The sequence below is a fragment of the Nannospalax galili genome, unplaced genomic scaffold (assembly GCF_000622305.1).
Source record: "Nannospalax galili isolate Female #2095 unplaced genomic scaffold, S.galili_v1.0 scaffold7, whole genome shotgun sequence".
NCBI classification, from domain to species: Eukaryota; Metazoa; Chordata; class Mammalia; order Rodentia; family Spalacidae; genus Nannospalax; species Nannospalax galili.
In genome coordinates this window covers 8,560,196-8,577,114 of record NW_008359081.1, presented here as the reverse complement: position 1 = coordinate 8,577,114, position 16,919 = coordinate 8,560,196, and the positions used below count along the sequence as shown (strand labels likewise).

General features: G+C 43.8%; 1 protein-coding gene across 6 annotated transcripts in view; it reads right to left on the bottom strand.

The window, feature by feature from the left end:
* Gk (glycerol kinase) overlaps positions 1-15,280 on the bottom strand; it is a 92,501-nt gene extending 77,221 nt beyond the window's left edge. For 3 of the 6 annotated variants that reach the window (XM_029558440.1, XM_029558439.1, XM_008822728.3), the window contains exon 1: positions 14,924-15,141. In XM_029558440.1, coding sequence (XP_029414300.1) covers positions 14,924-15,001 — 78 coding nt within the window. In that variant the 5' untranslated portion in view covers positions 15,002-15,141. Of the gene's footprint in view, positions 1-14,923 lie in introns of all 6 variants that reach the window. The other 3 variants (XM_017795507.2, XM_029558438.1, XM_017795506.2) reach the window with 3 other exon arrangements.
* Between the last annotated feature and the right edge of the window lie 1,639 nt (positions 15,281-16,919).

Here is a 16,919-nt window from a genome sequence, read left to right as displayed (position 1 = left end):
TAAATAAATAAGTAAATAAATAGTGACTCACACCTATTATCCCAGAACTGGAGAGGCTGAGACAGGAGGACTAACTACAAGTTTGAAGCCAGCCTCAGTTACATAGTGAGTTCTAGGCCAGCCTGGGCTATATGAGACCTTCCTGTCTCAAAAAATTAAAACCAAACCAAGGAGCTTATGGGCATAGGTAGATAGATGAGGGATAGAAGATAGATGATGATGATGATAGATAGATAGATAGATAGATAGATAGATAGATAGATAGATAGATAGATATAATGACTCATACCTATAATTCTAGAACAGCTACAAAATGAGTTCCAGGCCAGCCTGGGCTATGTGGTGAGAACCTTTTGTTAAAGAAAAGAAGGAAAAAAAGGTTGGAGAAATGGCTCAGTAAGAGAGTCTTTCTGAAAGAAGAGGAGAAAAAAGGGCTGGGGAGATAGCTAGGTGGGTAAGAGTGCTCGACATGGAAGAATGAGGACCCGAGTTAGAATTTCCAGCACCCACATAAAAAGCCAGGGTATGTATGTCTGTAACCCCAGCACTGGACTGTAGACACACGCATATCCTGAGAGCTCACTAGACAGCCAGCTTAGCCAAAAATGGCAAGTTTCCAGTTCAGTGAGATCTTCTTGTCTTGATGGAATAAGGTAGAGATCAGGGAAGAAGACACCTTATGTACTCTTCCTGTCTCCACAGGTATATACATGGCCACCCAAACACACACACACACACACACACACACACACACACACACACACACACACACACACACACATCAGTTCAAGAATTCTATAGTAGAAGGTAACTAATTCCACATGAAAAACACATTACCGGTAGCTAGACTGCTACCTTGTTGTTATTGTTTTTTTTTTTCTTTTTCTAGTTGATTTCAAAAGCCATTGTCAAGCCTACCATGGGGTGATACACAGCTCTAATCCCAGCACTTAAAAGAACAAGGCAGAATCTTGGGTTTGAGGCCAGCATGGTCTCCAGGAGACCCTGTCTCAAAAAGCAAACAGACAAAACCAAAAGAACAACGACACTGTGGGGATGAGTAGACACTCTAGAGATTTTGTGGCATTTTCAAGTGGTATCTGCTGCTTCCCTAGGACTCTTCAGAAGCCAACCCTGATGACCAGATCCTATTTACAGTTCACATTTAAACTTCAACTTCCAGATTCAAACGTCACAAAAAGGAGGTAACAGCATAGTTTTAACATGAAAACCAAAAACCTCTACCTACTGGAAGCCATGGCTCCAATATAGCCGTCTCGTGTTTATTACATGAGAGTCAGATTAGACAGTCCTGACAAAGTGCTAAGACCCAGGCTTTCTCCATGCCAGTTCAGTGCTTTTCCACTTAGAGACCACACTAAGAGTAATTATGATTTGTAATCACCTATTATACAGTAGTGACACAAAGAAACCTTTTCACATAAGGCTTCCAGGGCTATGAAGAGGAACAGGCGCATCTAACTCAGACATGTGAGGCTCAAAAAAGGGCTCCCAGAAGAAGCTGGTTGAATAAAAGTGTGGCCAGGTGGGACAGAAAGTACATGTGTAGGGGGCAGACGGGTGGGTGAGTAAAGAGCACAGTGCTCTTTACTGCTATGGTGGGAATAAAGAGAGGTGAAGCTAACTACTGTATTGTATCTGTAATGCAGGCACAGCACATGGAGGGTTTCACTAGGAGGGCAGCAGCAGCTGGGACAGTGAGAAGCAAAAGCCAAGTACAGAGGCTAAAACAGGGAAAGGAAAAACTCAGAGAGCACTGGTTGCGGTGGAGAGTGTCCAAGTGGTTTTTACAGGACAAGGGAGAGGACAGGAGTGGTAGTTGCAGGGCAGGAAAAAGGTAAGCAGATTGCAAATTCCATTCTAGACAATGCTCATTTGAGGTGCTGCTCTGGCTCCGAGGGAAGATGCCCAGCAGTCCTATTTCAGGTCATACATTTAAAGAAAGATCTGTTCTCAGAATTTCCGTGGGCCAGAGAGGCGGACATGGACAAGAACTTCATGTTCAGCACAATTCAGAGGCAAAAGCAGAGGCCCCGGAGGCACACAGAGCTGGGGGAAGTTAAACATCAATCTTGCCCACATCAGCTGTTTGATTTTAATTTTTCTGAGCCTTGAACTTTCCATCGTGAAAGGCCTGAATAGCTGGCCGTAGTGATGCATATTTGTAACCCCAGCACATGAGAGGCTAAACATGAGTTTCAACCAGCTTGAGCTTGGCTATATGGTGAGATTCTGTCTCAAAATAAAATAAAAAACAGTCTGAATAAAATAACTTAAAGCCAGGCATGGTGGCTCACACGTGTAATTCTGGCACTTGGGATGCTGAAGCAGGATTACTGTGAATTTGCAGCCATCCTGGGCTACATAATGAGTTTCAAGTCATTCTGAGATACAGACTGAGACTGTCACAATTAATTAATTAATTAATTAATTAAAAAACAAACAGAAATGAAATAGCCAGGTGTGGTAGAATATGCTTATAATCCCAGAACTTGGAAAGTAGAGACAGGATGATCAGGAGTTCATACTGAGTTTAAGGACCATCTGGGCTACAGGAGATCCTGTCTCAAATTAATAGCAAACTATGGGCGTGCGGGGATCTCGGGACACCAGCTGCTGGGCGTGGCACCGGTCGCCCACACGTCACTGGAGTGCGGCGGGTCCCGCGGGCCGCGTCTGCTGTTTGGGTCCCTGGCTCTCCACCACTGGGGTGCGCGGGTTTCGCGCACCACCGCGTTGCTGAGGGTCTCTGCTACCGGAGCTGGTGGCTCTAGGACCGCTATCAGCTGTTTCAATTTCCACCGTGCACTCCCTCTAAATTCAAGCCCCGTTGGCCACCAGGTCACGAGGGGAGGTGCAAGAAACGGCAAAAACAGGGTCTTCGTGAGTCGATGACAGAAGGATAACGCCCCCCGGGGAGACTGGATCACAGGATTTAGTGTTACAGCTTCAGACAAGTGACTCAGCTCAGATCTCAGTGATTCAGCTCCAGCTTTATTGGGGTAAAACTAGGATTATTTATAGTGTGGAGACAGTAGAAAAGCCTTAGCTGATAGGTGCTCCTGGAATGCTTCATTTACATAGGGCGGTGGGCTTCTATCAGGCTATCAGATAATGCCTGATTAAAGCCTGGTAGTTTTTGTGCAGGAGGGCATGTATCTGTGACGGGCATTTCAAAAGTAAGTCAGGGAGGAGAGCAGGAGGCGCCCCGCTGAGAAAGGGAGTGTCCCCATTTGCGCTGAGCTGGCTTGCAGCTATCCAGACATGGGGAGACTGCTACCCTAAACAGCAGGGGTCCCCAACAGCAAACAAAACAAAACAAAACGCTCAATAACATAACCATTATGCATCTACATTCTACATTTACCTCTAGGCTTAAATCATGTCTCAATCCCAGATTCTGCTCTGGGAAATGAGCAATTAAAAATAAAAGAGGCTGGGGGCAGGGCATGGTGGTGGCACACACCTTTAATTCCAGCACTTTGGAGGCAGAGGCAGGGGGATCTCTCTGAGATAGCCTGGTCTACATAGAGAGTTCCAGGCCAGCTGGGGCTACAGGGAGACCCTGCTTCAAAAAGACCAAAAATAAATAAGCAAATAAACGAGTTTGGGGGGCTGGAGAAATGGTTCGGTGGTTAGAAACACTTGTTGCTTTTGCAGAGGTACAGGGTTCAGTTCTCAGGACTCACGGTAGCTCACAACCATCTGTCACTTGAATTCCAGGTGATCTGATGCCCTCTTCTGGCCTCCACGGGCACCAGGCATACATAATAATGCACATACATACATGCAGGCAAAAAATTCATACACATAAATATAAATAAATATTTAAAAAATGAAATAAGCTGTTGGTACTCAGTGGCAGAATATTTGCCTAGGTCCTAGGTTAGATCCCCAGTATTGAGAGAAAAGTCAGGGGAAGGAGGAGAGGAGAGAGAAGAAGAGAGAAAGATAAAGAAAAGTTAACGTAGGGGTTAGGGATATAGCTCTGTTGGTGGAATGCTTGCCTAGAATGCATGAAGCCCCCAGCACTGAATAAACCAGGAATGTTGGTGCACACCTGAAATCTCAAGACTCAGGAGATGAAGGCAGGAGGATCAGAAGTTTGAGGTTATCTTCTGCTAAATACTGAGTGCAAAGCCAGTCTGGACTACATGAAATGCTGTATACAAAAAAAAAAAAAAATTAACATAGGAAAGAATTTGGCATAGTGCAGATACACAGCATACATGCAAATGATATTACCAGGACTGCAGTTGTTACTATGCCTGCTGCCTTTTTACTGTTATCACTGCCATTCCCTATCAATGATAGAAACAGAGTTAGAAATTACCAGATCTAAGCTGGGCATGGTGGCACACCCCTATAATCCCAACACTTGGGAGGTAGAGGCAGGAGGATTAGGATTTCTAGCCAACCTTAAACCATGTATTGAATTCAAAGAAGGCTTGGGCTATGTGAGACCCTGTCTCTAAAAACTAAAAAAAAATAAACTCACTAGATCTGCATTTCAACTCTATACCTAAATTTCGACTCAAGTTCAGACTTGGAAGAGGGAAATAATATTAAATACCACAGAATCAAGGAAAATTGTTTTGATATTACCTGTTTTACAACTTGCTGAAACATTTGTTTTATTTTTTGTATGTTTTTATTGAATTTTTGAGTATTTCATACATGACATCTTAATTATCTTTATACCCCCTTCCCCATCGGCACCCTCCTTAGCCTCCCCCCTGAATTTCATACATTCTGTCATTTATGTTAAGGCCTATTGAGTCAAGTTAGTGTTCCCAGACACTCCTCAGTGCAAGTTCATCAACATTTCAATGTATACAGTCTCTGACTTATGAAGATTCATAGAAAGAAGACATGCTCTCTTAAGTGTCCCGTGGGTTTGCCTCTGTCATTTCTATGACTAATTTAGCCATATGGTCATAAACATGCACATTCATTTCCCTGCCCACATGATCCCTCCACTATCCTCCTCTTTTACAGCACACTAGAATTTACTATGTGATAAGACATTATTCAGGAATGTAGGCTGGGCATAGTGACACAGGGCTGTGATCCTAGCATGTGGGACTGGAGGCAGTAGGATCAGCAGTTCAAGGTTATTCTCAATTACATGGCCAGTCTGCTCCATGACATTAGACCCAGTCTCCAAAAAAGGAATGTAAACTCCCTCATGAAACACCATTTGACATAAATTTGAATTACCAAAAATAAAAATACTAGGCACAAATGTATTACATTGCAAAGCTAACTAGAAAAAGCCTAATGGCCCAAAGCCACAGAAGATAACACAGTAATTAAAGTCATATTTTTTTAAGACCAGGGTCTTGCTGAGGAGCCCAGGATAACCTCCAACTTGCAATCCTCTTGCTTCAATATCCCAGGTAGATTACAGACATGTACCATTATGCTATTTCTTTTTAAATTAAAAAAAAATTTAATTTAATATCTATGACTATTTTGCCTACATGCACATTAGTACACCATGTACATGCAATGCCCAAAGAAATCAAAAGAGGGCATTGGATCCTCTGGAACTGGAGTTACAGATGGTTGTTAGGTGCCATGTCGGTGCTGGGAACTGAACTTGGGTCCTTTGCAAAAGCAGCCAGTGCTCTTAACCACTGGGCCATCTCTCTAGCCCCACACTGTTTCTTAAAATTGAAATTGTAGAGGCCGTCATAAAGGCTCATTGGGTAAAAGCATTTGCCACAAAGCCTGAGGACCTGAATTCAATCCCCAGGGCTTGCATGGCAGAAGGACAGAACTGACTCCTCCAAGTTGTCTTCTGATCTCCATTAGTGCACTGTGGCACACATGTACGTAAATAAAATGTAATTTTAACATTTCAATGAGATTGGGGATGGGAGTGATAGCTCAGAGGTTAAGAGCACTTGGTGCTCAATCATAAAGATGGGAGTTCAGTTCCCAGCACCCACACGGGGCAGTTCAAAATTGTCTGTAACTCCCGCTCCACATGATCCAGTGCCCTCTTCTGACCTCCATAGGCACTCATACACATGCTCTTACACTCACAGACACATACACACAAAGTGAAACACATACAAAGTGAAATTAAGTAAAATCTTCCAAAAAATGAAATTGGGCTGCCACTATGGCTCAAGTGTAAAGGTTCTTGCCACCAAGCATGATGACCTGAGTCCAATCTCCAAGACCCACATGATGGAAGGAAGGAAGCAACTCCCACAGATATACATGGACACATACACAATAAATAGGCATAAATAAAATAATTTTAAAATTGTAAGTCTGACATGGTGGTACACACCTGAGATCTGAGCGCTTGGCATGGTGGAGAAAGGAGGACCAGGAACTCAAGGACATCCTTGGCTACATATGGAGTTTGAGGCTAGTCTGGACTGCATGAGGTCTTCTAAAACAACAAGATGTGAGTGGTAGTACACACCTTTAATCCCAGCACTCAGGAGGTAGAAGCATGTGGATCTCTGTGAGATTGACGCCAGCCTGGTCTACACTGCGAGTTCCAGGCCAGTTGGGACTACAGGGAGACTGTGTCTCAAAAATTTTTTAAAAAGGGGGCTGGAGAGATGGCTCAGCAGTTAAGAGCAAGGGCTGTTCTTGTACCTGACCCAGGTTTGATTCCCAACACCCGCATGGCAGCTAACAAACATCTGTAACTCCAGTTCCAGGGGATCCAACACCCTCTTCTGACCTCAGAGGACATTGCATGACACAGGTGCACCTACCTACAAGTAGGCATAACAGTCATACACATAAAATAAAAATAAATAAATAAATAAAAACAACAACAAAATTATAGAAGTAGAGATACAGCTCAATGGTACAGTCCTGTGTTCCACCCCTAGCATCACAAAAAGGTTGTATTTCATCACATATATGGGCAACTAGTAGTTACAGTGGTAAAATTTTACACTGCCCAAGTCTCTCCAAGTTATACTGTCATATTCTTCCAACCCAAGAGTTTTAGTCAACACATGTGAATCTCCTAGTGTTCATGTTGGGTCATGTACTAAATAACTGTTACATGCCTTTAGGGAAGAAAGCAAGACTAGGGCTAGGCCCATCTAACTCAAAAATCAAAAGCTCCTGAAAGCTGGACATGGAGGTCCATGCCTGTAATCTCAGCATGTAGGAAGCTGAAGCAGGAATCACCATGTTTTTTAGGCCAATCTAGGATACAAAGTTAGTTCCAGGCCAGCCTGGGTTACAGTGTTAAGACTGTCTCAAAAAGCAAAAAACAAACAAAACCAGGTGTGCTGAATAGGAAAGAAGATGGAAGGAAGGGAGGGAGGGAGGGAGGGAGGGGAGGGAGGAAGGGAGGGAAGAAAGAAATGAAAAGAAAGAAAAGAAAAAACAGGAAGGAAGGAGGAACTATCCATCCATAAGCTCTGTGAAATCTCTAAGTACGATGAGACGACTGGGGCCAAGGCAATGTTTCTTGCCAAAGCAAGCACAGAACTACAATTCTATTCATTCTTCATATAGACTGGCTGTTGGAACAAATGGTTATGCAACAATTATCCATGGTGACACACCTGAGCCCTGCCCAGGACCCATTGAATCTGAGTCACAAGAAGATCATAACCTGCAGTACTTATGCAAAGCAGCATTTACTCATTTCTTATGAAACCAATTTGTAAGTATGTTTTTCTTGGTGAAGAGTCATTCATCTGTGGCCATAATTGTATAATCAGAAGTGACACTTGATTGGCAGGTAGGGAGACAGCCTTCTGCAATCATGTTTTCCCAGTCCTTTAGGTAGCTGGAGAGCTGCAAGTAGTTAGTCAGACTCACTTCAGAGTGTAAGAGGCTTGGGCTTGAATCCCTGTCCTACCAGTTATTGTGTGACCTTGGGCCCAATCCTCAAACCTTCAGCCACAAGCTCATCACCTATGTAAACGAGCTTACCAAATAGCAGCAATATCTCATTAAATAAGATAAGGCTAGGAAGGGGCTGGAGAGCTGACTCAGTGGGTTTAAGAGCACTGGCTCCTCTAGGAGAGGATCCCGGTTCAGTTTCCAGCACCCACATGGTGGCTAACAACCATCTGTATGTAACTCGAGTTCCAGGGGATCCAACATCCTCTTCTTCTGGCCTCTGCAGGCAATGCACAAAAAGGGTACACTAATGTACATGCAGGTCAAATGCACAAAGTAACAATTTTTTTTAAAGATAAGGCAAGGCTGAAGGGATGGCTCAGCAGTTAAGAACACTGGCTGTTTTTGCAAAAGATCTAGGTTCAAATCCCAGCACCCACATGGTGGCTACCAACAGTCTATAACTCCAGTTCGAGGAGATCTGACATCCTCGTCTGTCCTCCAAAGGCACTGCATGACACAGATGCACTTACACACATGTAGGTATAACACTCCTACACATAAAATAAAAATAATTTTTAAAAAAGATAAAGCTGTGAAAGTTCTCAACTCTATGACACATTTCAAATCACACATACACCAAGACTTTTTGTCTTTTAATATTTTATTTATTATTTTTATTTTATGTGTATGCATAATTGCCTACATGTAGGTAAGTGCACCCATGTAGTGCAATGCCTGCAGAGGACAGAAGGGACTGTTGGATCCCCTGGAACTGGAGTTACAGACAGTTGTTAGATGCCATGTGGGTGCTGGGATTCGAACCTGGGTCTTCTGCAAGAATAGTCAGTGTTCTTATCTGCTGAGCCATCTCTCCAGCCCTCCAAGCCTTTTTGTAGATGACCGGCTTAATGAAAAAAATCTTTTGTCTCATAAAGAAATGGACCCTCCTTAAAACCTGTTAGCACTAATTCTCTTTCCAAGAAGTTCCTACTCGGCAATCTGAGTAGTTGTGTGCCAACCCAGTTCACTTTCCCATCAGAAAAGCTGGGAAGTTTCCTCTGTTACAAAACATATGCACAGCATCCCAAGAATAAATTCTTTGACAAGCTGATGAAGAAATGAACATGAGGAGGGGGCAGCAAGATGGTTCAGTGGGTAAAAGTACCTGCCACCAAGTCTGATAACCTTAGTCCAATCTCCTGGGCCCACATATTGGAAAGAGAGACGTGATTCCTACAAGTTGTCCTATGACCTCCACATGAGTACTGTGCTATACTAGACACATACAGATATACAGACATACACACACACACACACACACACACACACACACACAACTAATCAATCAATAATAAAATTTCAAAAAAGAAATGAACATTAACGTGGAAGGTCTACTCTCAAGATCTAAGAAATTAATCAAGTCATAAAGTTTTCACATTTTCTGCTGGGGTTGGTGGCTCACCTGTAATCCTGCAAATCAGGAAGTATACTGCTAATTTGGATCCAATCTGGGGTACAAAGTGAAACAGGATATTGGTCTCAGAAAACAAATGAAGGGGCTAGAAAGATGGGTCAGCAGTTAAGACCACTGGCTGCTCTTGCAGAGGGGCTGGGTTTAGTTCCCAGCACCCACATGGTAGCTCACAACTGATGACCTCTTCTGATGACCTCTGGATATTGCACACATATGGTGCATTTACACACATGCTAAAACATTCATAAACATAAAATAAAAATAAACTAAATAGATTTAAAAGAGAAAAGAAAAGACAACAAGGTTGAACTTTTGCTTACATTTGTTGTAGAAAGGTAAAAATGAAAACTAGAATTAAAGACAGTTGTACCAGCCAGGTGTGGTAGCACATGCCTTTAATCCCAGCACTTGGAAGGCAGGGGCTGCTGTATCTCTGTGAATTTGAGGCCAGCCTGGTCTACATAGAGTTCCAGGCCAGCTGTGGCTACAGGGAGACCCCAAATTTAAAAAATATGGTTGACCTATTAAAGAGAAATAAAAATCTATGCAACATCCATGTCTAGTGAGGCACACCTGCAGGCATTCCCTCATTTGGGAAGCAGAGGAGGATCAGATATTCAAGGTCATCTCCAGCCATACAGTGAATCAAGGCCTACCTGATTGTTTCATAAAAAAGAAGAAAAAATATTTATTCAATAAATTGATCTCTGTAAATAAAACATAAACTAATTTGTCACGTTGATCAAGATTTTTTAAGGCATGCAAAGATGAACAAAGGTTAACAGGTGGCCCCTTCTTTCAGCTTTAGCAGGTGTATAATACAAGGTGAAGGGGTTAAGAGCTATGAACACTGCTATAAAAAGAACTATACAGTGGTGGGGTTCAAGTCAAGTTCAGTAGTAAAATGTTTGCCTAACATGTGAGGCCCTACATTTGATCATCAGCACCACAAAAATGAAAAATAAGGAAACAAATAAGCGCTTAGAAAGAAGGAGATTTTCTGACTAGGGGTTTGAGGAAAACTACAAAGATATGGTAGATGAACTAACTACTACTTAGAAGTAGAATGAAAGCATAAGGAACATAGATGGAGCATGGAAGAAGAGGCGATCCCCTTGGACGAAAGACCAGAAATAAAGCCTTTTCTCTTTACGGGAGGAAAGCTAATATTACTAACAGAAAAAAGGGAAGAAGAAAGCTTGGAAAAGTTATTGGCCTCCTATACCTTAAATTAAATATTCAAACTGAATTAATAATGTTTAGGAGATCATGTGAATACCTTTTAATGTATAAGCTTCCTCATGACAGTTTCTATATACAGTATCCTTTTCCTGAGAAGGAAAGCAATTATTTTTGAGTCATCATTAAACGTGGAACAACCAGCAATCTACCTTGTGATTAAACTACTTCTTCAGCAAATCCACTATCTGCATTTCCCAGGGAGTGGTTTACAACCAAAGGAAACATCACTTTGCTAAACGTTTCTCAAGTTTTTCTCCACTTCCCACTTGGCCTTTGAAGCATCATTTCTTAGTTGTTTAAGGAATAAACATTTTTGGTCAACTTTTATTTTTACTTATTTGGGGTTGGGGTTGAATTATTGTCTCACTATGTAGCTAAAGCTGGCCTGGAACTGAATAGCAAAGGCTAGTCTTGAACTCTCATCAATCCTCCCACCTCTGCCTTCCAAGTGCTGAGATTACAAGTATGTACCACCATTTCAGACTTTTCATCAATTTTATGTGTATGAGTATTTTGTCTGCATGTATGTAAGTACACCATTTATGTGCAATGCCTGGAGGTCAGAAAGGGGCATTAGATCCCCTGGAACTGGAGTTACATGGAGTTAGCTGCCATGTAGGTGCTAGGACCTGAAGCCAGGTCCTCTGTAGAAGCAGCCAGTGCTCTTAAACACTGAACCATCTCTCCAGCCTTTTGATTAAATTTGATACATTATTTTCTAAGCAGGGTCAGAATCTTTTGAAAGTGAACTTTATTCACTGATAGCCAATAACTGAAACTCAGTATTGTTTTCAGTGCTAGGTATCTAATCCAGGGCCTTATACATGCTAGGTAGGTGTTCTACGAATGAGCTACATCCCTAATCTGGAATCTAATTTTTGTTTGTTTGCTTTTTTTTATGTGTATGAGTGTACTGCCTACATGTATATAACTGCACCACATGTGTGAAATGCCCGCAGAGGCCATAAGAAGGCATTGGGTCCCCTGGAACTGGAGTTAAGGGTGGTTATTAGCTGCCATGCAGGTGCTGGGAACTGATCCTGAGTCTGATGAAAGAGCAGCCCGTGCTCTTAACTGCTGAGCCATCCCTCCAGCCCCTGGTTTGATTCTTTTTGAGATTAGATCTCAGGATAGTTTCTAGCATACCTAATGGAGGAGGACTGTTAACTCCTGATCCTTTTGTCTCTATCTCCCAGGTGTTGTGAATACATGCATAAGGTACCATGGCCAGCTTTTCAACCTAATTTCTGGAAGTTACCATTGTCCACATGACAGTGACAAAAGAGTATAGCATTAGAACTTGAAAACTTCCTTCTCTATCAATGTAAAAATTGTCTTTAGATAATGAAACATGAAAGGTAAGAGACTCCCTGCAATGAATAAAGAACTCTGCTTGGCATATATAGGTAGCAATAATGAAGAGCCCAAAAGAAGGCAAGTTCATTCAGGCTGGCTCCTAAGAAGCAAACCTCAACTGCTATAAAATATTTTACTCACATTCATAAGGGCAAATGCTATACAGACTTGATAATAGTTATCATGCTTGGTTTATCTCCCTCAATGGGTTATGAGTCAGTAGTTGCTATCACTTAAGAACTGGGAAAAGAAGAAAAACATCTGGATTATTTCACTGAAAACTCTAAACTACCAGTTTTTCTTAAAGAATTGGAAGATCTGGGGCTCAAAAGATGGCTCGGTGGTTAAGAGCACTGATTGCTCTTGCAGAAGTCCGGGGTTCAATTACCAGCACCCACATGGCAGTTAACAACCATCTGTAACTCCAGTTCCAGGGGATCCAACACCCTCTTCTGATTTCCTCAGGTATTGCACAACACAGGTGCACTTACATACATGCAGGTATAACATACACAAAATTCTTTTTAAATAATACATAAAATATTTTTTAAAAAAAGAATTAGAAGCTCTAAGCCAGGCATGGTGGTATATACTATTAGTCCCAGTGCTCGGGAGGCAGAGGTAGAAGGACCTCTGTGAGACAGAGGCCAGCCTGGTCTACTTGTAAGTTCCAGGTCAGCTGGGACTACAGGAACAGTCTGTCTCAAAAAAAAAAAAGGTAAAGAAAAGAAAAAAGATGAAGATCTGACATCCCTGGGTTTGTATTCCTTCCTGGTTAGCAGCTATAGCTGTCCATTGGTCTGATACACTATTTCCAGTATGCTGGCCCCTGCAGCTACTAGTGTGACAGTTTAAAAAAGAATTTTTATTACATTTCTTTCTTTAAGAAAGGGGCACTTGAGTGCCAGGTGCACATGTGGAGAACCCAGCTCTCTCTTTCTACCATGTGAGCCCTGGGACTCAAACTCAGGTCATTAGGCTTGGCAGCAAGCACCTTTACCCTCTATACCATCCAGCTGGCCCCTAGAGAAACCATTCCCCAACATGACTTTAAAATTCAGAGGCAGATGAGGTAGTGCACGCCTTTAGTCCCAGTACTCTGGGGGTAGACAGACAGATCTCTCTGAGGCCAGCCCAATCTACGTAGGAAGTTAGAGGCCAGCCAGAGTCACATGGTAAGACCTTGTCTCAAAGTAATAATATAAACTAAGAAAATAAAAATTCAGTCTACTTGGCTGGTCATGGTAGATTCTGCCCATAATCACAGCACTTAAAAGGCTGAGGCATGTGAATTTTTACATTTCTGCCCAGCCTCTGATACAAAATTTATGGCAAGCCTAGGCTACAAAGCAAGACCCTATCTCAAAAAAAAAAAAAATCAGCTCAGTTATTTAGTTCACGTATCTTAATGGTCTTTCTTAAGCTAGGAAAATGGTAATGATTATGTAGTTCATATATTAATGAAATCCAGTTAAGTAGATTTATTTTTATGATTCAGGATTACTTTATAAACATTTATATGAATATAAGACAAAATGAAACTCTTTCTTGGCTGTTCAAGAGATTTTTAAAAATGCAGATGACTGGGCTACTCAAATCAGAGTTAAATCACTAAGACTCAAATTGAAAGTGGACTGAAAGTTTCTCAGTTTAGAAAAAGGGTTGTCATGATCACATCAGAAATGCAAGTTTTAGTCAAATGCTAAAAATGAACTCTCTCTCTCTCCCCTCCCCCAGAACACACACACAGATACACACACACACTCATACATATAATATGCATGCAAGCATACTGAATAATACAGGAAGGGTTATGGGTATAGCTCAGTAGTCAAGTGCCTGCCTAGCATGCTGGGGGCCCTGGCCTCAAGCCCCAGCTCCACAAAATAAATAATGCAGGAAAAATTATGTTAGGTAAGGAAATAAAGAGGGCGCTAAATAATCACTAAATATTTACTTGTCAAATTCATCAACTATCCATCAAAGCATGGGCTTTTACCAGCACTCCATTCACTTAAATTACTTTTAAATGATCTTATTGACCTCAATGCCAGGCCACTTTAAGAGCAAGTTTCCTAGCTGGGAGCACTGGCTCATACCTGTAATCACATCACTTGCCAGGTTGAGGCAGGAGAATCACGAGTTCGAGGCTACTCTGGGGTACATAGGTAGATCCACGCCTCAAAAACAAAAATAAAGTTTCCTAATTGTGCAAAACTAATCAGCAGAGAGTTATTTAAACAACACCCCTTTACAGTAAACCTCTACAATCATGCATACTTGAATAAAAAGAAAAAGAATTATTGTCACATTAGACAGCAAAGCAGTGGGCAATATTTGTTGGTAATAGGCAAAGTATCAGAACTGGAATTAGTATCTTTGAGATTAAATAATGATCTGGCAAAAACAGTGGAGTATGTCTGCTTCCTAATTTCTTCTGCCACCCCCTCAGCATTCTACCTTCTGCAATTTCTGTGGGAGAGGATGACAATGCACCATCACGCTAATACTTTATTCGTTCTACTGTTCGAAAGGACGCTGTGCTGGGTTACCACAGCCGTGACACAGCTTTCCCTCCATCCAAGGACGTCCTGCGCCTAGCAGGCCAAATGCTCCGGGGGAAGACCGCTGCAGTCATCAGTGTGACCACCTGTCCCCTGCTGCACGCGGGTTTCTCTGCGTGGATGCTCCGAGGATACTCACTCTCTTTGGGGAGAAAATCCCCCCACTGGTATGTGACCTGGCTCCAACACCAAGGCTGCGACTGTTCCACTCTGCTGCAGGGGGTCCTGGCAGGCCGAGATCCCCCAGGCCCCGGCAAAGCAATCCCAGTGGAGCAGATCCCCTCTTTGACCTCCCTTCCTGGCCCCAGTGACCAGGGAGGGCCCAGGAGACCCAAGAGGCGCGGGCTAAGGACGCAACCCTCCGCCTTTCCGTCCCCGGGCTCCCGTCCCTGTTCAGCTGCTCAGGAGATGTCACCCCAGGGCTCACCAAGAAACGTGTAGAGCTGGTACCCTGGTCCACTGCCCCCACCAATGGCCCCAAAACTGCTTTCTTCGCGGCTGCCATGGAAATGCGCTTCGGGTCGGCGAACTGGCGCGGTCAGTCTCCCGGGTGACCGCGGCGAGCAGCGGAGAGCTGGGCGGCAAGAGCTCCAGGCGAAGCGGCGCGCTTCTGCTGAAGGCTCGCGCGGCTAGGGAACAGCCCCTTTACCCGCGCCGGGCCGCGTCGCCCCGCCCCCCGGCCCAGGCCCCGCCCAGGACTGCGTTCTCCCGAGCTTCGGGGGGCGTGGCAAGAGGGGGGGCGCTGTCTGCCCAGCGGGCCAATGAGAGAGGGCGGAAAGAGGCCGGGTGTTCTGACAGTCCAAGGGCGCTGAGACGTCACGGGGGCGGGGCCTGGGCGCGGCGGAGGCCCGCCGGCGGGTCACGTGGTAGGGGGCCGGGAAATCGACTCCCTTTTGCCCCGCTGGTGCAGGGTGGAGGGCGGAGGCGGGGCTGCCCATTGGCCGGGAGCACCGTGAGCCCTGGAAAAGAACCCACCTCGCCACCCGCGTCTCGGGCTTGGGATTCGGGATGCGACCTGAACTGTAGTACTCTGTTCCTTGTCTTAGGCTGTGCAGAGCACGAACTTGGTCGCGGGGTGGATGACCCCGGCCTGGCCTTCCCGCGCTTCCAACGCCCCGCCCACCTCCCGCGCTCTAGCACCGTTAATAGGTCTAAGCTCTTCTACTCGAATCCACCCTGTGTGGTAGAAACCGAAGAAGCCGCGTGAATCCCTCACCTCTGTAGGCTTTTCAGGGACCAGGAACGAGGAAGCTCTTTCGGTTTAGCATTTAAAGAAAATATACGAAATCAGTCTCTCCAAGTTCCTCAGTTTTAACTAACCCGGCAGAAGGCACCCACCACCTCCCTGTCCTGAAGCACCCTTGCTCCTCGCTTGACTTCACTAGAGTGCCCCTCCCCTACACGCCATTTCCGCTCTCTTTATTAACTGGGGAGAGAAATGGGATTTTCACTTGACCTTGAGTTTACCTTGCTTAGATCCTTTGAAGGCCTGTGTTCTACAGGATTTCAAACTTTGGGCCGGACTCAGAGTGAGAAACAGTTTTTAAAACCCCTGAGGGGCTAGACAGATGGCTCAGCGGTTAAGAGCATTGGCTATTCTTGCCGAAGACCCAGGTTCAAATCCCAGCACCGAGGTGGCGGGTGGTAACTGGCAGTAACTCCAGTTCCAGGGGATTCCATGCCCTCCTTTGTCCTCCGCCGGCACTGCATGACACGGGTGCGTTTACATACATGCAGGCATAGCACTCATACACACAAAATAAAAATAAAAAACAACATCCTGAGGCTGGTGTGTATGTACTGCTCGTTACACATGCATTTTTAATATACAATAGTTAAATACGTAAATACATATATTCACGTATGTTTTTATGTTTCAAAAAAGTACTTCAATCTATGTTATGCATTCTATATTTTTTATTCTATGGAATGCCATTTTTAAATAAAGCTCCTGCTTGAAAACCACTAAACTAAACCATGCACTGTGATACAGACCTGTAATCCCAGCACTTGAGTGACAAGAGTACAGGCAGGAGGATCAGAGGGTTCAAGCGCATCCTTGACTACACGCATCCTTGACTACACAACAGGATCAGGACCAGGCTAGTCTACCTCAGGAAATAAAAACACTGAATTGATTTTGCAAGCCACCATGCTATCAAAATTGATTCTATTCCCAATCTCATTTGTTTCCATTCCTTTCCCAAATTTCACGCTATTGGAGCATGGATTCTGTTTTCCGTCTTTGCTTTACATTATACCCCCTCACATGTCCGTCATTGTTTATATCGTTTTAACCACACTTGCTGTTAAAGCAAGATTTCCTCTACTCTGGACATCTGATCCTGGTGTTCCAGATGAGGACTGCTTACAGAGATGCTGGACTTGAGACTATTGATAAGCTGGCAGATGAGTCAGTATTT